The sequence below is a fragment of the Rhinolophus hipposideros genome (genome assembly GCF_964194185.1).
Source record: "Rhinolophus hipposideros genome assembly, chromosome: 11".
In the NCBI taxonomy this organism is placed as follows: domain Eukaryota; kingdom Metazoa; phylum Chordata; class Mammalia; order Chiroptera; family Rhinolophidae; genus Rhinolophus; species Rhinolophus hipposideros.
Window position 1 is genome coordinate 83,646,747 of NC_138057.1, and position 24,378 is coordinate 83,671,124.

Consider the following 24,378-nt stretch of genomic DNA (forward strand, 5'->3'; position numbering starts at 1 on the left):
CTCCTGGGTCTGCTGCCCAGGTGACTTCTAGGGTCATTTCACTGACATTTCTGGGTTTGTCAGTGTGTCACGATACCTGGTGGACGGGAGGCTGTCAGGCGAAGGAAGACGTGACTGTCCTGTGTAATGTGTCTCCTTGGGGGACGGCTTGGAGCGTCTCTGTGCCCTCACCGTCTGCACTGTGGCCTGTGACAGGTGTGCTGCTGGCCCCGTGCTCACCAGCGGCTTCCACACGCATGTCCCCTCCCTCACATTTCACTGGAAATTGGAAGCTTTGGGAATGTTTCTTAGCGAAATAAAACATTACAGATAGAATCGAAGTCTTGTGAATACTATCCCTCAATCATTTTCTTTTGCCTTCTGGTGGTGACATCTATCCTAATTTGTGTTCATTAGTCCTGTGTGTGTGTGTGTGTGTGTGTGTGTGTGTGTGTGTGTGTTCCACCTTTTGTGAGTGTCTGTATCCATGAATAATATACCATATTGTTTGCCTGGGTATGTGTACATTTACATGCAGATAAATAATTGTTTTACAGCTTGCTTTTCACCCCTGGACATTGCTTTCAACATTTCCGTGTGCAGACATCTGGGCAGAATCACACTCCACTGTAAGCGTAACTTTCTCCTTGTCACGAGTGGCAGCTTATCTCCACTTTGCACGATGACAGCCAGTGCTGATAGGAACATGATGTGTACATTTCTTCCAGCATTTGTGTGACGTGTCTAGTCTGTCCTTACAAGGGCTTCCTGAATTACACGGATGCTCATTTTCAAGTTTTCTAGAAGTAGTGATGTGCTCTCGAAATACGGTAATCTCTTCCACAGCACGCTGCTTCTGTATATCACGCAGCTTTAATAGTTTGTGTAACTGAGGGGTGTAAAAGGGTGTCTGTCTTTTCATTAGTTTCATTTGTATTTCCACAATTGCTAGTGGTTTGGGGCAACTTCTTTTCTCTTTTGTAATTTGCTGATTTTTTCTGACAGGTTATTTGTATTTTTAATATTAATTTATAGGAATTCTTTATATGTTTTGGCAACCAATTCTATGTCAGTTAAATATTGCAAATATCTTTTTCTTTTCATTTTCTGTATAGTATCTTTTGTGGTATAGTTTACATTTTATTATAGTCAAATTTATCAATCTATTACTGTGTGGTTTTTGATTTTTATGTTTTCTTTAGAAATCCTTTCTTACCTCACAGTCCTAGAACTGTTCTCTTAATTTTTTCCCCCCAAAGTTTTAAAGTTTGCTTTCTGTACTTTTTTTATTTTCCAATTTTTAAAATTGTGGCAAAATACGCATAACATAAAGTTTACCATCTTAATCATTACTAAGTGTACAGTTAGTTCAGTGGTTTTAAATATATTTATAATATTGTGCAACGACCACCACCACCTATCTTCATAACTCTTTTCATCTTGCAAATCTGAAGCTCTGTCCCCATTAAATAATAACTCCCCACCGCCCTCCCTCAGCCCCTGACGACCACCATCCACCTTCTGTCTCGAAGGGCCTCTCCCAAGGGTAATCACACAGCACTTGTCTTTCTGTGACAGGCTGGTTTCACTGAGCATCATGTCCTCAAGGCTCTTCCCATTTCATCCTTTCCTCTTCTAAGGCTGACGCTCCACTGTAGGTATACGCTGCATGTGCTGCCTCATCCATCCGTTCAGGGGCACTTGAGTGCCACCCACATTTAGCTACCACATTTAGCTAGTGAATCCCGCTGCTGTGAACCTGGGTGTACAAACATCTCTCCGAGACCCTGCTTCCAGTTCCTTTGGGGATTTACCTGGAAGTGGAATCGCTTCCTCAGTGGCTGCACCATTTCCATCCCCACCTACAGTGCCCAATTTTCCAGTCTCTCCATTTTCCTTTCTTTTTAGACTTTAACCTTCCTACTGGGTGTTGGGCGGTACCTCATTTGATTTGCATTTTTCTAATGATTAGTGATTTCGAGCATCTTTTCATGTGCTTATTGGCCATTTGCATATATTTTTTGAGGAATATCCATTCAAGTCCTGTGCCTGTTTTAAAATTGGGTTTTTTGTTGTTGTTGAGTTGTATTATTAGATGCTAATTCTTTATTAGATACATGATTTCCAAATATTTTCTCCCATTCTTTAGGTTGTCTCTTTCACTCTCCTGATATTGTCCTTTGATATATTAAAGTTTTAAGTTTTGATGAACTCCAATTTAGGTATTTTTCTTTTATTGCCCATGCTTTTGGTGTTTTGTCCAAGAAAGCACTGCCAAATTCAATGTCGTGAAGATTTTCTCTTATATTTTCTTCTAAGAGTTTAATAGTTTAAGGTGTTATATTTCAATCTTTGATCCATTTTGAGTTACTTTTTGTATGTGGTATAAGATAAGGGTCAAGCTTAATTTTTTTTTTTTGCCTGTAGATGATCTCCACTTTCCCCAGCAGAATTTGGTGAAAAGACTGTCTTTTCCCCACTGAATGGTCTTGGCACTCCTGTTGCAAATCAATTCCTTGTATGTGAGGATTTGTTTCTGGGTTGTTATTCCGTTCTGTTGGTCAGTGTGTCTGTCCTTGTGCCAGTTACACATTGTTTGGATTAACGTAGTTTTGCAGTAAGTGTCTAGCAATTTTTAAAAATAAATTTATTGGGGTGACATTGGTTAAGAACATTATATGAGTTTGAAGTGTACAATTTTATAATCCATCATGTGTCTATTGCATCGTGTGCTTACCACCCAAAGTCTAGTCTCCTTCCGTCACCACATATGTGACCCCCTTTATCCTCTTCATCTTCCCCTCTTCCTTTCCCCTCTGGTAACCTTCATACTGAGTTTGTTTGTTTGTTTTGTTTTGTTTGTTCTTGTGTTGTTTTCTGTTTTATATCCCACATATCTGTGAAATCATATGGTTATTGTCCTTTTCCATCTGACTCATTTCCCTTGCCATGATAATCTCAAGATCCATCCATGTTGTCACAAATGGCACTATTTCATCTTTTCTTACCGCTGAGTGGTATTCCATTGTGTATACATACCACATCCTCTTTATCCATTCATCTATCGAAGGGCATTTTGGTTGTTTCCACGTCTTGGCCACCGTAAATAAAGCTGCAAGGAACATTGGAGCACATATATCTTTACAGATAGATGTTTTCTGATGTTTGGGGTAAATACCCAGGAGAGGGATTGCTGGGTCATTTAGGGATTGCATGGTAATTCTATTCTTAATTTTGTGAGGAACCTCCACACTGCCTTCCATAACGGCTGCACCAGTCTGCATTCCCACCAATAGTGTATGAGGGTTCCTTTTTCTCCATAGTCTCTCCAACACTTGTTATTACTTGTCTTGTTGCCATTTGGACGGGTGTGAGGTGGTATCTCATTATGGTTTTGATTGGCATTTCCCTAACAGCTGGTGAGTTGAGCATCTTTTCATATGTGTGTTGGCCATTTCTATGTCTTCTTGAGGGAAGTATCTGTTCACGTCCTCTGCCCATTTTTTAATTGGATTGTTTGTTTTTTTGTTGTTGAGTTGTATGAGTTCTTTACATATTTTTGGTATTAGCCCCTTATCAGAGGTGTTGTTTGCAAATAACAATACATTAAAAAGATAATACACCTGCACTGTACACCTGAAGCTGAACAATAATGAATGCCAACTATAATTATATATATATATATATGTATGTATATACTTACAAGAAGCGGAGTACAGCATTAGGAATAGAGACAGTGGAAATGTAATGGCTGTGTGTGATGTCAGAGGGACAGTGGATGGGGGAGGGGGGGTTCACACAGTGTGAGGGATATAAGTGATAAACGTCTAAGTATTACCTTGTCTTGTGCACCTGAAACTAATAAAAAAAAAGATAATACACGATCAAGTGGGATCCATTCCAGGGGTGCAGGATGGCTAACCATACGCACATCGATCGATGTGGTACAACACATGAACAAAATAAAGGATAAAAAACATACGATCATATCAATAGATGTAGAAAAAGCATTTGACAACATACAACATCCATTGATAACTATAACACTTAATAAAATGGGTGTAGAAGGAAAGTGTCTCAACGTAGCAAAGCTCATGTATGACAAACCTGCAGCTAACATCATAAATGGTGAAAAACTGAAGGCTTTTCCTTTAAGATCAGGAATAAGACAAGGTTGCCCAGTATCACCACTGTTATTCAGCATAGTACTGGGTGTCCTCGCCAGAGCAATCCGGCAAGAGAAAGAAATAAGAGGCATCCTTTTATTAATAAAAGGCATCCAAATTGGGAATGAAGTCAAATTGACATGTTTTTGCAAGTGACGTGGTTCTATATACAGAAAACCCTAAAGGCTCCACCAAAAAACTATTAGAAATAAAAACAAATACAGTAAAGTTGCAGGATACAAAAATCAATGTACAAAAATCCATTGTGTTTCTATATACTAACAATGAAATATTGGAAAAAGAAATGAAGAAAACAATTCCATTTACAATTACAACAAAACGAATAAAATACCTAGGAATAAACTTAACAGAGGAAGTGAAGGACCTATTATACACTGAAAACTGTAGTAAGTTTTGAAATCAGGAAATGTGAGTTCTCTAATTTCATTCTTTTGCAAGATTGTTTTGGCTATTCAGGGTCCCTTGAGATTCCATATTAATTTTAGGATGAGTCCTTTTATTTCTGCAAAAAATATCATTGGAATTTTCATAGGGATTTCATTGAATCTATAGATTACTTTGAGTAATATGGACATCTTAACAACATTAAGTTTTCTAATTCATGAACATAAGGTGTCTTTCTGTTTGTTTAGTGTTCTTTAATTTCCTTTAGCAATGTTTGGTAGTTTTCAATGTACAAGTCTTTTGCTTCCTTGGTTAATTTTATTCCAAAGTATTTTATTCCTTTTGATGCTATTGTAAATGGATTTTTTAAAATTTTTGATTGCTCATTGCAAGTGTATAGAAATACAACTTTTTTTGTGTGTTGACTTTATCTCCTGAAACTTTGCTGAATTCATTAGTTACGGTAATTTTGGATGGATTTTCTACAAATTTAGGGTTTTCTACATGTAAGATCTGTTAATATTTTTACTGTAATTGCATTGAATTTGTAGATTAATTTGGGGAAAACGGACATCTAATGATGTTAATTGTCTCACATATTAACATATTTTATCTCTATTACCTCTTTGTTCTTCAAGAATGTTTTGTGACTTTTAGTATTATTGCTCTTATTTTATTGAGTTTATTCCTAGATACTTTATAGAGTTTGTTGCTACTATAAACAATATTTTTATGAAAGCTTTATTGAGATGTAATCACACAACATAAAATTCACCCTTTTAAAGTATACAATTCAATGAAGTTTAGTACCTATAGTCACAGAGTTTGCAAGCATCATCATTATCTAATTTTAGAGCATCTTCACCCCAGAAAGGAGTCCCATACACATCAGAACAATACTTTTTAAAAGTAGTATTTTCTACTTGTAAATGAAAATAGTTTATTTTTGTATATTTACTTGGTATTTCATAATCTTGTGGAACTTTCTAATTAGTTCAAATCTTTTTTCTGTATATGCTTTTGAGTTTTCTCTGTAGAAATCACATTATCTGTGAGTTAGTTTCTTTCCTCCTTTCTAATCTTTAAATATTTTACTCATTTTTCTTGTCTTATTGCCTTGGCTAGGAGCTCCATAGGAGACAAATGGTATACTTTCTATTATCCCTGAATTTAAAGAGAATTGCTCCCAATGGTTTTTAGTAGATACCTATTGTCAGTTTAAGGAACTTTCCTTCTATTTCTAGTTCTTTTCTTTTTTACCATGAATGATATTGAAATTTTATCAAATAATTTTTTCTGAGATTGTTGACATGATCATATGGTTTTTATTTTGATTTTTGATGTGGTGGTTACATTAATAGTCATCCTTCTATTAAACTATTCTTATGTTTCTATGACAACTCAACTGGCCATTTTAATACGCTTAAAATATGTACCTTTGAATTTTATTTACTAATACTTTATTTAAGATTTGTGTTTATAGTTGAGATATGTGTAAAATTTTATTGTTCTTTTTCACTTTTGATATCAAAATTATACTAGCATCATGAAATGAATTGGGGAGCTTTTCTTGTATTTTCTTCTTGAAAGAGTTGATTTATAGAATTATCTGTGCTGGGCCTGATGTTCTGGCCGAGGAAACCTGAGTCCAGATCCACTTTAGTAGGCACAATTCTAACAGGACCCCCACGATGCACTTCCTTTGCCTGCACACGCGTGCAGCAATCTCCCCTGAGTGTGGAATGGACCTGTGGGTGTGAGGTATCGCCCCCGTGAGTACTTTACTAACCAGTTGACTTTGAGTTAGCCAAACAGGGAGATTATTAAGCTGGGACTGACTTAATCAGGTGACCCCTTCAAAGAGATCGTTCCCTTCCTAAAGTCAGAGAGTTCAGAAGCATGACAGGGATTGTTGAAGGGCCAGGTGTCAAGGACGTTAGGGGGCCTGTAGGAGCTAAGGGAAGTCCCCAGCTGACAGCAAGATAATGGACTCCATTCCTACTGTAAGGAAAGGAATACTGCAGACAACCTGAAGGGGCTGTGAAGCTTCAGTTTCCCCAGTTTGGCCTCCAGGTGAGGAGGCAGCTGGCTGATACCTTAATTTCAGCTTGGTGAGACCCCAAGCAGAGGACCCAGCCTGGATGAGCCCTGACTTCGGACCTATAGACTGTGAGCTAGTAAGTGGGTGCTATTTCAAGTCACTAAATTTGTGGTAAGTTTTGATAAAGCAGTAGAAAACGAATACAACAGTTCAAGGGTTGTATTATTCAGGTTTTCTACTTCTTCAGTCACTTTTGGTAATTTGAACTTTGGCAGATATATCCATTTCATCAAATTTTAACGTTTATCAGCATAAAATTGTTAATAATATTCTCATGTGATTCTAAAAACCACTTCTGTTTGTAGTTATTTTCCCTACATGTATATATCGTGCATATGTGTACACGTGTGCATACGTGTGTGTATGAATGTGCATTGTACATGCATGCAGTACTATGTATAGCTGCATATGTGTGTGTCTGTACACATGTGTGCTCATATGTAAACATTTTTCTTGATTATTCTTGCCGGAAGCTTGTTCATTTTATTAAAATTTCAAAGATTCAGCTATCTTTCTCTATTTTCTATTTTAACCATGTCAACTCTTATCTTTATTATTTCCACTTTTCTACTTTCTCTGTACTCTGCTGTTCTTTTGAAAGATTCTTGAGACATAGCGAGGCTTGGTTTATTTATTTTCAATCTTTTAAAAAATAAAATCACTTAAGTTTATTATCACAGTTTCCCCTAAAACATTACTTTAACTGAACCCCACACATTTTAATATGTAGTATGTTTGTTGTTCATGAGTTCTAAATATTTGGTAATTTCTGTTGTCACTTCTTTAATTAATGAGTTATTTAGTTGTGTATTTTGAGGATTTCTATACATGTGCATTTTCTTTAAAATGTGTTTAGTTGCAGAAATGCAATAATTTATGCTACTAATTCTTTGAAATTTACTGAGGCTTCTTTTGTTATGTAGGATGTGGGCAATTTTCAAAGATATTCCAGTGCACTCCAAAAATGTATATTCTCTTTGTTAGGAGCAGCTTTTGATATATAAATATGTAGATAAGATAAGATGAAAAGCTATAGAAGATTAGAACTACATAATGGGTCAAGGCTGCTAATTTTGTTTTCATCTTTGTTTTAATTTCTGCTAATTTAGCCTTACTAAATTCAGTGGTACTAAATTTAGTGTTCAGTCCTTCCGATTATGATAAGAGCTTTGTTAGAGGGTTTTTCATTTTTTTCATTATTTGTTTTGAGTTTATGAGTTTGGGTGCCTAAAATAAATGATGATCATATTTTTTGGTGAAATTTTCCTTTTAATATTATATATTATGCCTTTCTTTAGCCCTGTTACTACTTTTTGTCTCCAATTCTATTTTGTCTTTAGTTACTATACCAACTTCCTTTTCTATAGTATTTACTTAGTGTATGCTTTTTTAATCTGTTTTATTCCAACATTTCTGTATTTTTTCAGGTGTGTCTCTCATAAGTAGCATGCAGTTGGACTTTTAAACACCCGAATTTAACAATCTGTGCTTTAATAGGAAATTAAAATTAATATATATTTATCGTGATTATTGATATGTGGATTTAATTCTAATATCTTATTTTGTGTTTCCTCCTTATATCCTTTCTTTGCGTTCTTTTGGGGGGTCTTTTTCTGACTTCTGTAGCTTGACAAAATGTTCTCTATTTCCTGATCCCCACACACCTTTTCCTCCTCTGCTAGTTTTGAAATAGATTGTATTTCTATCCATTTACCTGATATTCTTAACATTTTAACCATATATTTGTAATTATACATTTGTCTTGCACAGAGGTCAGCAAACTACAGCCCATCTGTCTGACAGCTTGTGTTTATAAATAAAGTTTTATTGGAACACAGCCTTGTCCATTCATTTACATATTACCTATGGCTGTTTTTATGCTACGATAGCAGAGTTGAGTGGCTGGGACACAGTCCTTGTGACTCACAAAGCCTAAATGTTTACTAACTGGCTGTTTACAGAAAATGTTGGCCACGCCCGGGCCTAACACAGGGAAGAGCGTGTGAGCCGCTGTTACAGTTTGATGCAAGTACACATGGAACAGCCCCTTCTGTAAATATTTTTATTGTTGCGTAAATTGTTAGTTTCACATATAGAAAATAAACACAAAAGAATGAAAAACTGGATGTCATAATTTTAAAAAGCAATTAATGATTAAATTTACTTAAAATATTTTCTGTGCCTACCATTGTTCTTGTGTACTATGCATTCCCCTTGGGTTCAGTTTTCATGTTGTTTTACTGAGGGTCTGGGGTGATGACTTATTTTATATCTGAAAATATGCTTATTTTGCCCTCAGTGTTTTTATTTTATTTGTTTATTTTAAAATAATTTTTTAGTTTTCAATTACAGTTGAAATACAGTATTATATGAGTTTCAGCTGTACAGCATAGTGGTTAGACATTTGTATAACTTATGAAGTGACCCCCTGACTAGTCTAGTACCCACCTGGAACGATACATAGTTATTACCATATTATTGACTATATTCCCTATGCTGTACTTTACATCCCTGTGACTATTTTGTAACCACCAGTTTGTTCTTCTAACTCCTTTCGCCTTTTTCACCCATCCCCTCAACCCCCTCCCATCTGGCAATCATCAAAATGTTCTCCGTATCTGTGAGTTTGTTTCTGTTTTGTTTGTTCGTCTATTTTGTTTTTTAGATTCCACATACAAGTGAAATCATATGATATTTGTCTGTCTCTGTCTGACTTATTTCACGCTGTATAATACCCTCTAGGTCCATCCATGTTGTTGCAGATGGCAAGATTTCATTCTTTTTCATGGCTAAGTAATACTCCATTGTATATATGTACCATATCTTCTTTATCCAATCATCTATTGATGGACTCTTACATTGCTTCCATATCTTGGCTATTGTAAATAACACTGCAATGAAAATATGGATGCCTATGTCTATTTGAATTAGTGTTTTGGGTTTCTTTGGATAAATACTCAGAAGTTGGATTGCTGGGTCTTTCTTTGTCCTTTGCTATATAGCCTTTGCTTTAAAGTCTATTTTGCCTGATGTAAGTATTGCTACCCCAGCTTTTATTTTTCATTTTCATTTTCATGAAATATCTTTTTCCATCCCTTTATTTCAGTCTGTGTGTGTCTCTCGACCTGAAATGGGTGTCTGTGTGTGTCTCTCGACCTGAAATGAGTGTCTTGTAGGCAGCATATGAAAGAGTCTTGTTTTCTTATCCATTCAGCTTTCCTATGTCTTTTGATTGGAGCATTTAATCCATTTACATTAAAGTAATTATTAATAGATACGTAGTTATTGCCATTTTATTATCCATACTTTTAAAATCTTTTTTCTTCCTCTTCTTAAAGAAGTCCCTTTGACATTTCCTGTAATACTGGTTTAGGGTGATGAACTCCTTTAGCTTTTTCTTGTCTGGGAAGCTCTTTATCTCACCTATGATTCTAAATGACAGCTTTCCTGGGTAGAGTAATCTTGGTTGTGGGTCCTTGCTTTTTATCACTTTGAATATTTCCTGCCAGTCCCTTCTGGCCTGCAGAGTTTCTGTTGAGAAATCAACTGACAGTCTTATGGGAGCTTCTTGTAGGTAACTAACTGCTTTACTCTTGCTGCTTTTAAGATTCTCTCTTTGTCTTTAACCTTTGCCATTTTAATTATAATGTGTCTTGGTGTGGGCCTGTTTGGGTTCATCTTGTTTGGGACTCTGTGCTTCCTGGGATTGTATGTCTATTTCCTTCACAAGGTTAGGAAAGGCTTCTGTCATTATTTATTCATATAGGTTCCCAATCCTTTGCTTTCTCTCTTCTCCTTCTAGTACCCCTATGATGCAAATGTTGTTACGCTTGTTGTTTTCCCAGCTGTCTCTTAAACAATCCTCATGTTTTTGAAATCTTTTTTCTTTTTGCTGTTCTTATTGGGTGTTTTCTGCTTCCTTGTCTTCTAAATTGCTGATTTGATGCTCTGCTTCATCTAATCTGCTGGTGATTCCTTCTAGTGCATTCTTCATTTCAGTTATTGTATTTCTGACTGGTTCATTTTGGGTGTTTTTTCTCCATCTAAATTTTTTTTTTTTTTATTGGGGAACAGTGTGTTTTTTCCAGGACACATGAGCTCCAAGTCAAGTCATTGTTTTTTGTTTTTTCAATCTAGTTGTGGAGGGCGCAGCTCAGCTCCAAGTCAAGTCATTGTTTTCAGTCTAGTTGTGGAGGGCACAAGTCACTGGCCCATGTGAGAATCAAACCGGCGACCTTGGTGTTAGGAGCACTGCGCTCTAACCAACTGAGCCAACCGGCTGCCCTCTTTATCCAATTTTATGTTTCCTGTCTCTTTGTTGAAATTCTCCCTAAGATCATTGAGCATCCTTATAATCAGTGTTTGGAACTCTGTACCTGGTAGATTGTTTATCTCCATTTTGTTTAGCTCTTTTTCTGGAGTCTTGTTCTGTTCTTTCATTTGGGACATGTTTCTTTGTCTCCCCGTTTTGGCTGCCTTTCTCTGTTTGTTTCTATATATTAGGTAGGACTACTATGTCTCCTGGACTGAGTAGAGTGGCCTTATGTAGTAAGTGTCTTGTCGCCCAATGACAAAGTCTCCCTGGTTACCTGAGCCAGATGTTCCAGGTGTGTCCCTTGTGTAGGTTTGTGTGTGTCCTGTTGTAGTTGGGCCTTAATTGCTGTTGGCACGTTGTGGGGACAGAGCCAGGAGTGCAGTTTCCAGGCTCTCGGCCCCACGTGGAAAGGTGCTGACTCAGGTAGTAAATGGCCATCAACTGTGATTGGATGGCCGTCAGCTGTGGCTAGTTGGCCGTCAGCTGTAACCAGTGAGCCATTGGCCACTAACATAACTGCCGTGGCTACGCTAGCAGAACATGGGGGCTAGCAAGAAGATGGTGGCTGAGTTAGCAAGAGCAGATTGCAGTTAGCACGGCGGATTGCAGCTAGGAAGTGGGGTCGGTTGGCAGAGAGAAGTGGACAGCAGGTTGCGGATCGTGTGGCTCCTGCTTCCTGTGTCTCCAACCTGGCCACCAGTGAGACTATAGTGGTGTGACTCCCCTACCTATGGCTCACTGGGTGTTCCTTTTTGGCCTCACCATATCCTGCGTTCTTATGTGGGGAGAGGGACCAGGGAACGCTGCATGAGTCCCTGCATGACACACGTTAATGAGAGGGAATGACACCAGCTGATTGGCTGTGAGGACTGGCCGTGATTACAGTGGAGGAGCCATTGTGCAGGGGCTGACCCTATGGAGCAGGATTTGCTTTAGTGAGGCTCTGGTCCCTGCCCAACCTGTGGATGTGTCATCTGTGGAGGAGGTTTGGTGGTGCTCTGGTGTGGTCTGTAGCTGGCCACTGGGTGTGTTGGTCCCTGGGGCCTCTTGAGAGGGACTTTGGTGCTGGCCAAGGTCAGCCACTGCGTCTGCCATGCCAGGGGCCACTTGGTATGAGCTACAAAGTAATCTTCAGATGGTTGCCACCTGAGCGAGGCTTGGAGGTGCCTCGAGAGGACAAGCCCTGAGCCAAGGCTGCCTGCCGCCAATGCTGGGCTTGGGGCTGCTTAACAAGAGGTCGGGGCATGTTGAGACCAGATGCTGCTTGTTTGGGGTTTGTGAATCTTTGAGAGATTTTAGGAAAGTTCACAGCATGAGCCAAGACAGGCTGTTTGTATGGAAAAGCCACTGGAAGTGGCTTGGGTTGGCCTGCAAATTGGGTGGAGTGGGGTCTCGCTATTACCAGGGCACAACAAACAGTGTTAGCCAGGTTGATGGAGAGTCTGATAGGTGCCTGCCTGCACCTGCAGTCTAGGTGGGGGGAAGACAGCAAAGAAGCAATGGCTCCTGCCAGCATCTCTGTCAGGGAGAAAGCTGCTCCTCCTGCCCTCGTCCTAGAGCTAGGCACTTAGTTCCCCTCTGTGTGTCTCTTGTGCCTTTCAAGCTGCTGCCCCAGCACTGGACCTCAAAGTGAGTGAGTCTGTCAGTAGGTAAGCCACTGGTTTTCACAGCCAGAGTCATGAGGACTTCTCTCCCTGGCACTGAAACCGTGGGCTGGCGAGCCTGGTGTGGGGCTGGGACCCCTCACTCCTCATGGGGGGCCTCCACAGCTGAGACCTCTGATTTTTAAGCACCACACGTGGATGTGGAACCAGCCTGTTCTGTGTCTCTGCCCCTCCTACCAGTCTCCATCTGGCTTCTTCTGTCTGTTCTTACAGGTAGGACTCTGGTTCTGCTAGACTTCAGGCGGTTCTCAGTGATGGTTGTTCTGTGGTTTAGTTGTAATTTTGATGTAGTTTGCCCTTACTCTTCTTTGACAGTTTAATTGCATATAAAGTTCCAAGATGACAAGTATTTTTCTGTTGATTTTGAAGGTATTACTTCTAGCACATATTTTTGCTGAGGTGAAGTTTTCTCTACTTTTAATTATCCTTTTTTTGGTAGATATTTTACCTTTTCTTCCTGGCAGCTTTTAAGACCTCTTTTTATGCTTAACATTCTGCAGTTCTTCACACTGTTTTTAGTTGGATGTATTTGCTATATTTGATTGGTACTTGTAGTGAACTTTACATTTGAGAATTCGAGTCTTTCATTCTGAAACTTCTCATCTGTTATCTCTTCAAATGTTGATTCTTCATCATATGCTGCCTTCTCTTCTTTTGGAACTCACATTTGATGTGTGTTGGATATATGACCTAACCTCCATATCATTTAACTTTTCTCTCATTGTTTTTCTGTCTTTTCGATGTCTGTGGGTGAATTCCTTACCACTATTTTCTAAACCATTAATACACTCAAACCATGTTCTCCAGCCATTAGCATGATTCATTGTTGTTACTGACATCATTTCAATAACTATATGTTTATTGCCAAGACTTTTAGCTAGATTTTAAAATACCTGTTTTTGCTTGTTTTTGTTTCATAATTTGATTTCATCTGAACAAAATTTATCTTCCACTAGTTAATTCCAATAGTTGAATGTCTCTCTTAGCATTGGATTTTCTCATGTCCTGTGGAATTTTGTTTGAAAAAATGTTCTTGATGTCCTTCTTTTCTTTCCTCCTGAGAGTCTTATCTTATTGTTGACCCTGCTCTATCTCTAATTTTATTCCTCACTCCAGTATATTTAGAGTGACACAAAGCCTTCTTCACCAAAATTCCAGGATGCTTTTTAAAGGTACAGCCAACAGGATTGTTGGTGAATTGGATGTGAAGTGTAAGAGAGAGCGGATTCTAGGATGACGCCTTGCTTTTGGCATAAATAACAGTTGACTAGTACTAGTCACTGAGAGCGGGAGGACTGGGGAGGGAGCAAGATTAGGAGTGAGAGTCAAAAGTTCTTTAGTCTGTTACCATGATGTAACAATGCTGTACTTAAAAAAAAAAAATTACATTTTAAATACTTACATGAAAGTTTAAGAGGTTTTTAATTATATAATGCTTGATATGCTTTTTTTGATATCTAAGTGGAAATATTTAAAAGGCATTTGCATATATGAGCCCAGAATTTCAGATTTGAGCTAGATATGTGTGTTTGGGAGAAATAAGCATACAGTGGTTCTCAAAGCTATTGGGTAGATCCCTATGGAGTGCACCCTGGGGCATCCAATTTTTGAGTCTGGTGTTGAAGGTAAAGCTGACAAGTGACACCTAGAAGCAGCTCCCAAGGAGTTAAGAGGAAAACCAGAGGGTGGCTGGTTAGCTCAGTTGGTTAGAGTGTGGTACTGATAACACCAAGCTTGCCGGTTCAATCCTCTCATGTGCCACTGTGAGCTGCACCCTCTTAAAAAAAAAATTTAAAAAAAATCTCATAAGAGGAAAACCAGACAGTTGACCGAAGGGCAAGAGAAGAAACCATTTGAAGAAGGAGACTTACCTATTTGAACTGGCAAGAAGAACGTTTGACACAGTACTTCAGGGGAACAGTGGGAACCTAGTAGAACAAAGCTAGAGAGAAGAGGAAAGGTAAGGCAGTGGAGAGAACAAGGACTGACAGTTTCAGTGGGTTTGGGTGTGAAGAGAGCAGAATAACATGCTGTGGTAAGAGGTGGATGTGGGATCTTCCATTTGTTTTAAAAATGGGAGACGTTGGAATATGTTTTTATGCTAATGGAACTGATTGGGGTGGTTTTTCTGAGTCCTCTGAGCCCTCGATTCCACCTTCCCACCCCTTATTCCCACTTCATCCTGAGATAAAGTGACCGAGGGCAGGTAGGGGCCTGATCAGGGGTCCCTCGAGCCCATTTAGTCCTGTGCCCACTCGTCACTGCCTCTCACGAGGCAGCTTGGACTGCAGTTGAGCTTGGTTTGGGGACGTGGTTCAGGCTTGGACTCAGTTGGAGGAGAGACTCAAAGCCAGACCAGAGACCCAGTGTCTCCTCGAGGGCGATGCCTTTGAACTGGAGGCATGGTGACGCTGGCGACCGCCATCGCTAACAGCACTGGTGAGGGCCCACAGCCTGCGGCAGCCCCGTGCGCACACGGTGGGGGACAGAGACACAAGGTGCCACGCTCTTGGGAGAGAGGACACAGGTGGGCGGAGGGCTGTGTTGTCTTCTCAGCGCGGCGGGAAGCCCTCACTCTTCTCTTTCGTCCCCGCCAGGATCCTTGCCACGGCCGGCACGGACTTCGACCTGCGGACGCTGCGGGCTGTGCGGGTGCTCAGGCCCCTGAAGCTGGTGTCCGGGATTCCCAGTGAGTCTGGAGAAGGCAGTGCGACTCGAGCCTGCCCGGACACTGACCTCCTTCCCCAGCCCGCCGCGGCCGCGGCCACAGGCACGCCCCTACTCCGGGCGCCGCGGCCGTGGCCCCCCTGAGCGTGCTGCTCGAGCCCAGGGAGCCAGGTGTGAAGAAGGGGAGCTGGCCCTGTCCAGTCGCTCCGTCCTGCACGAGAGCCCAGAGCGGGACTCGGCTGCGCGCGACGGAAGCTCGGCTGCTCCTCACCCCCTCTGCTGTATTTCCAGCTCTTTACTTCTTGTTCTGGGATTAAACGGCAGAGGAGAGGTCGGCCTGGGCGGTGGGGCAGGGCCGCTGCTCAGAGAGCAGGTTCGGACTCGCTCCTGGGCTGCACGGGACGCTGGGCCCACCTCGGGAGCCAGAGGCCACCCTGGCCCCGGTTCCTCCTGTTCACTGCAGTTTGGGGTTCGGTTTCCCTGAGGGCCTGGATGGGGGGACCTGGGCTGTGTCCCCCAAGGTCCTGCCAGGCAAAGGCGCAGGCGTGTGTCCACGGGCTGGGGCCAGGCTGGAAGTGGGGGTCGCGGGGGTCGTCTCCCTCTGTCTAGTCGCTCTGGCCTGGACACACTCACACGCTATGGTCAGTGTTAAAACACCGTCAGGGGCACCTCCTCTGCTTCTCTTTCCCTGAGGAGGTGGGCGTACCGGGAACCCCTGCTCTTCCCTCCCGTCATTCCCTGCTCGTCCCTCCCAGCATTCCCTGCTCTTCTTTCCCAGCATTCCCTGCTCGTCCCTCCCAGCATTCCCTGCTCGTCCCTCCCGTCATTCCCTGCTCGTCCCTCCCGTCATTCCCTGCTCGTCCCTCCCAGCATTCCCTGCTCGTCCCTCCCGTCATTCCCTGCTCGTCCCTCCCGTCATTCCCTGCTCGTCCCTCCCGTCATTCCCCGCTCTCAGCGTCCAGAATCTCCCGCGTTCCCCTCTCAGGATTCCCTCACGTCCCTGTCAGGGCTCCCTGTTCTCGCCCCGCCCTGAGCGCTCCATAGCTGTGCGGACGTCCGCAGCCCACACTGTCCGTTCGGCCTTCGGGCTCTGGCACCCCGCACCGCACCCCTCCCCAGGACCCTGTGGTCTGGCCCCACCCGAGCGCCCTCAGCGGCCCACGCAAGCACCCCCGCTCGGCCCCTTCCTCGGGGGCGCCCAGCCCTGCCCCGGCCCCGCCGCCCCGCTCCCTGACCTGCCTGCTGTGCCTGCTCTGGCCGCAGGTTTGCAGGTGGTGCTCAAGTCCATCATGAAGGCCATGGTCCCCCTGCTGCAGATCGGGCTGCTGCTCTTCTTCGCCATCCTCATGTTCGCCATCATCGGCCTGGAGTTCTACATGGGCAAGTTCCACAAGGCCTGCTTCCCCAACAGCACAGGTGAGGCGCGGCGCCCTCCGGCAGGCCCTGCGGCCTGGGGCGGAGCCCACTTCCGGTGGGGACGCCGACGCCGGCCGCCCGCGGCCTCGGGCCCTAGAGGCGGCGCTGCGGGGGCGGGGCCCCCGGGAGGGCGACGAGGGCTTGGCGGGAGCGCTGTGGGGCCGCTCCCCCGGGCTGGGGCGGCGTGAACAGAGCTGCGTGGCCGCCCGGCCGGGCCGGGTACAAGCAGGGCGGGGACACGGACGGGCGTGCGGGCTGCGGGCCGCGGCGGGAGCCCCGAGCCTCCTCCTGGGGGACGCGGGAAGGCCCTGGGTGAGAGGGACACCGCCTGGTGGCCGGGCCGTGCGGAGGCGGGGGCGGGGGCGGAGGCGGAGGCGGAGGCGGGGCCGGTCTGAGCGCCCCCGGCCCCGCACAGACGCCCCGGCCGGTCCTGCGCGCTCGGCGCTGAGGCTGCCGGGCGGCCGCGTGGCCGGGGGGGAAGGGCGGGGCGCACGCGGGTCTGAGCTCTGCGCTGCGGACGGGGCACCGCGCCGGTCCGCTCACCCCGGTCGCTGCAGAGGACGCTCTTACTAAGATTTCGGTCGTGATGCTTATACCGCCCGCGTCCAACCGGAAATGCAAACACGTTTTCTTAAACTCCCTCCAACTTCCGTGAACACCATACTTCCAGTGTTGAGCTTTCCCTCGAAAGTCGCGAGCCCAGTGAAGGCCGGGCGCCGTGGCTCGTGCAGGGCACGACAACAAGAGGGAAAGCTGTGCGGGACGTGGCCGGAGGAGGCCGGGCCGTTCTGATTGCGGGACCTAGTGTCTCCCGGCACGGCGGCCGCTCGCCCCGCGCTGCCTGCCTTGTCCCCCGGTTCTACCTGGGCACCTGCTCCACCCTGGCAGGGCCCCAGCGCCTGTCGCTCTGACGGCCCGGGCTCCGTGCAGTGACACGTGCGCCGGCTTGACGCGGTGTGGCCTCGGCACTGCGGGGGCGCTGCTGGCATCGGACGCAGAGATCAGCGCTGCTTTGCCCCGTAGGTCCCCGGCTGCCTGCCAGGTGCCAGCCAGCGGGAGCACGTCCGCTCTGTGCGGCCGGGCGCCGAGGCCTGGCTGGGGCCCCAGCCACCTCTGGACACATGTTTGGGGGCTGTGGCTTGGCCTGCCTGCCAGCTGGACACATGTTCGGGGGCTGAGTCCAGCCTGGCACGGGCTGCAGAGCGAGAGGCAGCTGTGCACGTCAGGAGAGTCTTGGTGGCAGTTTGGCTGAGAGCGAGAGAAGTCAGCTTGGAGAGGCAGGGGGATTGGAGGTTAGGAGTTCGTTGATTTGAGTGTGACATCAGTGAGTCCTGAGCATGTTTGAATGACCACAGGCAGGTGCCAGTCCTGGAGGAGGGCTGACGAGAGGTAGGTGGTAGCTCAGGTGGAGGAGACTAGGCAAGAGGAGGGAGCAGTGTGGGTGCGAGGACGGTTGGGAGTTGGGGGGGGGCTCCCGAGGGGCCTGGTTCCCGCCCGTCCCAGCCGGTCCGGGGGGGTGGAGCACTCTGGGTGTCTGAGCCTGGGGCGTGTGTACCTCTCTGTGCTCGCAGATAAAGAGCCAGTGGGCGACTTCCCGTGTGGCCGGGAGGCCCCTGCCCGGCTGTGTGAGGGCGGTGCCGAGTGCCGGGAGTACTGGCCCGGGCCCAACTTCGGGATCACGAACTTCGACAACATCCTGTTTGCTGTCCTGACGGTGTTTCAGTGCATCACCATGGAGGGCTGGACCGACATCCTCTACAACGTGAGTCCCTCCGGGCTGGCGCTCCGGGGTCCCGCGTGGAGTGGCGCCTGTGACCTGAGAGCCTCTCCCCAGCCTAGGTCCTTCCTTCAGGCTCCACTAGGGTCCACTCAGACTCTTGACCCTGGCCCTGGGGGCCGTTTTATCCATCAGCTGACAGAATCACTCTAAGACCCTTCGTACAGAAGGTGACGCGGAGGTGGGCGCCAACTGCTGACACCAGCTGTCCGCCCTGCTGGGTCTTCTGGACGGAGGAAGGGACATGGGCCGGGGCCTCTCGCTGGCTCTGGGCTGTCGGGTGAGCCGTGAGCAGCAGGCAGGGCGCAGGGCCACGCTGGGCTGGGTCAGGAAGCTGCTCCCGCTGCTGGCCTCTTGAGAGGGAGCCTGTCGTGCACTTTGTCTTCCTTCCCTTGTGTCTCTGGCACTGACGTTCTGGTCTCCTCAGTGTCGTCAGGATGGCAGCCATCTCAGCAGTGCAGGGCAGTTGGGGTCTGGTGCCCGTGACAGAAATTGGGGATAAGCCTTGGGGTGCCAGGTCACCCACGTCACGCCCACCTTCCTTCCCCCTGAGCAGTCCTCTGTCTTTATTGTTCTGGTGGCCCCCCACCTGCTCCCTTTGGCCTGGGAGCCCCATCATCCTTCAAGGCGTGAGGACAATTAAGCTAGTACCTTGGGGCTGTGGGAGGTGGAGAAGGATCACGCCCGGGAGCCAGGACCCTGGTGGGAAGGCCTGGCTGGTAGCCTCTGTGCCCAGGGGTGGGACCCTGGAGCACACGGTGCTTCACTTTGAATCTGTCAACTGGGGCCCAGGTGGGGTGTGGGCTGCAAGCTCCTGCAGCCCTGTGCTGGTGGCGTGACAGTGGGCAGGAGGAAGGGCACACACTGGGACCCTCTGCGCTGTGTCCTGCGTGGGCTCGTGCAGACCCAGCTGCACCTCAGGGCTGGGCATGCAGCAGGCGCTGGCTCAGTGCACGTGAGGACTGCAGGAGAAGCTGGCCCAAGGTCCCTCTGTGGAGTGGGAGTTGCGTCTGCTGACAACTCTGTTTGATCGAGGGGAAAAAGAATGAGGACAAAGGCCGTGACGAGGAGCTTGGCTGTTCTCTCCCTACAGCCGATCAAGGAACAATTTCCACAAAGATGGACCCTAAAAATAGGTCTGAGCTGGCCACGTCCCTGCCAGCCCCACCCCAACGAGGGCCTGCCTGAGCCTGTCTCTGCCGCCTCAGTGCTCCCTGGGGCTTGGCCAGAAGCTCTGGGGACTCAGACTGGTGGGTCTCTGTCCAAGGGGGAGGGGCTGGGCAGGAAGCAGGTCCTGGGGCAGGAGGTAGCCATCAGGGAAGGGCCACAGGGTGCTGGGCACTTCCACATGCTGCTTGTCCAGTGGTGAGCAGGAGGCATTCAGTAACCAGGGCCCAGTGACAGCAACTGCTGTGACACAAAGAAATGAGGATGAGGGGCTGGGGACCAGTGAGAGGGCTCTGGGAAAGCAAGGCCTGGGGCGTCTGGAAGCCAGATGTGCAGTTGCGATGGGCTGGTGCCTTGGGGGGTTGGCAGGCCAGCAGGATGCAGTGACGGAGGTGAGCTGTGCAGCTGGCGCGAGAGCCGGCTCACCGTCCACAGCGAGAGCCAGCAAGGTGGTAGCTGGAGATGAGACAGGCATTTTGAAGGTGATAAGTCAGCCGGTAAAGGAATATGCACGGTCAGGCAAGTTAAGAAAGTTTAAGAAAATCTAAGAGAAAGTCTGTCGGCTGAACAGACGGCTGCAGCCTGGGCTGCACGTCTAAAGGAGACTTGCAGCCTCGAAGGAGTAGGTGAGGGGGATTTATAGCAACTGTGCTGACAGGGTAGCATTATTTGAACAGAAAATGTTGACTGCCTGTAGGCCAGTAGCTGTTTGGTGGTGTTTTCTATTATCACAAGTTTGGCTCTGCCTGCAGCTGCAGGCCAGCAGACAGTTTGTTGTTTTCCTTGCAGACGTGGCTCTGTCTGTAAGTCAAGGTGTCTGAGTCCTAACCTTTAGAGACCTAACATGAAGTCAAAGTCTCTAACATTCAGAGACCTAACAAGAGGAGATTCTGGAGGGAGAGCCCAAGGAGAGGGGCTTTCGTGCCACCCTGGAGCAGAGGTCCGAGCAGTGATGCTTGGACTTCAGGGCAGGAGGTGTGGATCTGCAGCTGCAGCCCAGACGCAGGTGGAGAGGACACTGGGTGTTAGGAGGGGGCGTGTGAGTGTCTGTCGGGGACTGGCTGTAGCCAGGAGCCCTTCGACATTCTGACCGGGGATGGTGGGGTCTGCTCAGTGCGAACTGCTGGGAACCGGGCAGTGGCCTGGGGCTCCCCCGCTGGAGGAGAAAAGGCGCGCCTGCACTTTGAGAAGTAACTGCAGTCCAGTGGAGGAGTCCTGGAGGGAGCCCCAGACTGCCCTGTGAGAGGCGAGTCAGCAGTAGGTCCTGTCAGCGGACGGATGCCAGGAGCCACTCGCCTTGCCCCTTTCCTCTCCCCTACTCTGGTGGCCCAGGGGGCAGCAGCTTGACCCAGCTGAGGAGGAGGAAGAGTGGGCAGAAGTGGGGAGGAGAGGAGAGGGGAGGAGGAGGGAGGAGAGGTGGGGAGGGGTTGGGTGGGGGAAGAGAGTAGGGGTGGGGCAGAGGGGAGAGGAGAGGAGGAGGGGTGAGGCAGGCCGAGGAGGGGCGGAGGACTGGTGAGGATTTGGTGGTGGTGTCACGATTTTCACTTCAGCCATTCCGATACGTGTGTGGTGACGTGTCATTGTGGTGTGGCTGCGCTTCACATGATGGCAAGCTTCGTTCATACCTCTTTGCCATGGGCACCGTCTCCACTGAAATATCTCTATAGCATTGCCCACGGTCTGCTTGGATGGTTCTTCCACTGTGGAGTTGTCACATATTCTAGACACTAGGTCTGTGTCAGTGGCACGGTGTTTCGCTTCGGCTTTGGTTTGCAGCCCCTGATGACTCAGGACGTCAACCACCCTTTATGTGCTCCCTACACCACTTACACATCTTCTTTGGAGAATGTAATCAGAGACTTGGCCCATCTTACAATTGGGCTACTTGTCATTTTATTATTCACCTGAAAGATTTATATTATGGATCCAGACTTTGTCAGACACATGATTTGCAAACTTTTTCTCACCTTCTGTGGGTAGTTTTTTCACTTTCTAGATGGTTTCACTTGACGTACAAAAGATTTTTATTTTGATGAAGTACAGTTTTTCCATTTTTCTTTTTACCACTTGTGCTGTTGGAGCTCTAAGAATCCATTACCTAATCCAAAATCATGAAGATTTACTCCTATGTTTTCTTTTAAGATTTTTCTACTTTTTGCTTTTGTATTTAGGTCTATGATCCATTTTGAGTTAATTTTTGTACATGGAGTGAGGTGGGGTCCAGCTGCTTTCTTTTGTGTGTGGATCCCCAGTTGTCCCAGCACCATTTGTTGAAAAGACTCTTCGTTCCCCACTGAATTGTTTTGGCACCTTGTTAAAAAATCAGTTGATCATAAATGTAAGGGTTTATTTCTAGATCATCAACTCTATTCCATCAATATATCTATCCCTTTTTGGGATAGTTTAGGGGAAAGTTTTAAAATGATAATTTCACTTTCCTTAATTAAGAGACTATTAAATTTATTTTATATTGTGTGAATTGTGATAGTCTGTTTTTTGAGAAACTGATCTGTTTCATCCACATTGTTAAATGTATGTAGAGTCGTTTGTGGTATTCATGATCCTTTGATGTTTGCTGGGCCTGCAGTGACGGCCCGTTTCAGTCCTGATAGTGACCGTTTGTGTCTTCCCTCTTTTTCCCCTTGGTCAGCATTGCTAGAGGCATGTCAACTGAGTTTTTCCAAAGACCAATTTTGTTTTTAATTGATCTTCTCTGTTGTTTTTGTTTTAAATTTTATTGATTTCTGCTTTTGTCTTTATTGTTTACTTTTTTCTGCTTGATTTGTGTTTATGTTACTCTTCCTCTAACTGCTTCAGGTGTAAGCTTAGATTATTGATTTGAGACCTTTCCTATTTTGTAATAAATATATGTATTTAGCGCTATAAATTTCCCTCTTGGCACTACTTTAGCTGTGTCCTTCAAATTTGATGTATTGTATTTTCATTTTCATTCAGTTCAATGTATTTTAAAAGTTCCCTTCAGACTTCTTCTTTGACTCATGGATTATTTAAAATTGTTTTGTTTACTTTGCGTTTGGAGAGTTTCCTGTGATCTTTCTGTTACTCATTTCTAGTTTGATTCTATGATGGTTAGAGAGTACACTGAATTTGAAAAAAAATGTCAATTTTAAAAAATTTGTTGAGGCTTGTTTTTTGGCCCAGGATATGATCTATCTCAACATATGTTTTGTGGACACTTGAAAGTAATGTGTCTACTGATGTGTGTGTGTGTGTGTGTGTGTGTGTGTGTGTGTGTGTGTGTCAGTCTATTGCTGTCATTGTTTCACCATTTCAAGTGAAGTGTGTAAACCTTAACTTCTTTACATTTCTTTACCTACCCCGATTTATAATATAATTATCTTAAACTTTTTCCTATACGTATGTGTAGAATCATATCAGAATATGTTATAATTTTTGCTACCACTGTCAGACATAATTTAGAAAACTCAAAAGGACAAAGAAATCTATTAACCCCATTTTTACTCTTCATTATTCTTTCTTCCTTCCTAATGGTCAACAATTCCTTTTTTCATCATTTTCTTTCTGTTTAGAGAATTTTATTAGCTATTGTCTCAGGGTAGATCTCCTGGTGACATATTCTCCTAATTTCCCTACTTTTTATATGAGAACGTCTTGATTTTCACATCATTCCTGAAGGATATTTTTGATGGGTGTAGGTGTCTGGATTGACAATTATTTTCTTTCAACACCTGGAAAGTATTGTGCCACTTTTTTTCTGGCTGCCATGTTTTATGATGAGAAATTTTTTGAATTTTTACCCCCATAAGTGAGATGTCATTTTTTTCTTGCCACTTTCAAGATTTGAAATTTTTCTTTAGATTCCTAAGTTTGACTATGATATGTCTTATGGATTTCTTTGGGTTTATCCTGTTTGGCACCACTTACCTTCTTGAATCTGTAGGTATGTTTCTTGCCAAATTTTGGAAGTTTTCAGCCATTAATTTCTCTGAGTACTTTTTAGCCTTCTTCTCTTTGTCCTGTACTCTGCTACTCTGATGACATCAATATTAGCTCTTCTGCCCCACAGGTTCTTAAGACTCTGTTTTGGTTTTTCCTTGATAGTTTTTTGTTTGTTTTGTTTTGTTCATTTTTTAAGTGTTTTCTCTCTGTTCATAAGAGTGGGTAATTTCTGTTGTTCTTTGTTACCGTTCACTGATCTTTCCTCTGTCCCCTTCATTCGTTGTGCCTTTCAATGGAAATTTTTATTTTGGTTATTTTATTTTTTAGTTCTAATTTTCTGTTTTGGTTCTTTTTGTTTTTTATTTATTTGCTGATACTATTTGTTGATACTGTCTTTTTTTCATGTTTCAAATATGTACACAATTAGTCTCTGAAGCATTTTTATGACGGGTACTTTAAAATCTTGGTCAGATACTTTTGTCTTCTGTGTCATCTCAGTGTTGGCAATCTGTATCAGTCAGGCTTCTCCAGAGAAATAGAAGCAACAGGATGGAAAGTGTGTGTGTGTGTGTGTGTGTGTGTGTGTGTGAGAGAAAGAGAGAGAGAGAGGTTGATTTATTATTAAGAATTGACGCCTGTGACTATGGAGGCTGGAAAGTCCAAGTGTGCAGTTCAGGCGATGAGGCGCAGCCCAGCAGAGCCAGATGAAGTGCGAAGGCAGTCTGCTCGAGAAGCTTCTCTTGGAGGAGGGTCTGTCTTCTTTTCTATTCAGGTCTTCAGCTGACTGGATGAGGCTCGCC

The 24,378-nt window shown here is 45.1% G+C and overlaps 1 protein-coding gene across 6 annotated transcripts in view; it reads left to right on the top strand.

Annotated features, from left to right (window-relative positions):
• Positions 1 to 24,378, top strand: part of CACNA1B (calcium voltage-gated channel subunit alpha1 B) — a 164,065-nt gene that overhangs the window by 19,138 nt on the left and 120,549 nt on the right. For all 6 annotated transcript variants that reach the window (XR_013994522.1, XM_081067367.1, XM_081067364.1 and 3 more), the window contains exons 4-6: positions 15,228 to 15,319; positions 16,561 to 16,713; positions 18,285 to 18,475. Coding sequence is in view for 5 of the 6 variants with exons in the window: in XM_081067367.1 (XP_080923493.1) it covers positions 15,228 to 15,319; positions 16,561 to 16,713; positions 18,285 to 18,475 (436 nt within the window). In the remaining variant the exon portion in view is untranslated. The remainder of the gene's footprint in view (positions 1 to 15,227; positions 15,320 to 16,560; positions 16,714 to 18,284; positions 18,476 to 24,378) is intronic.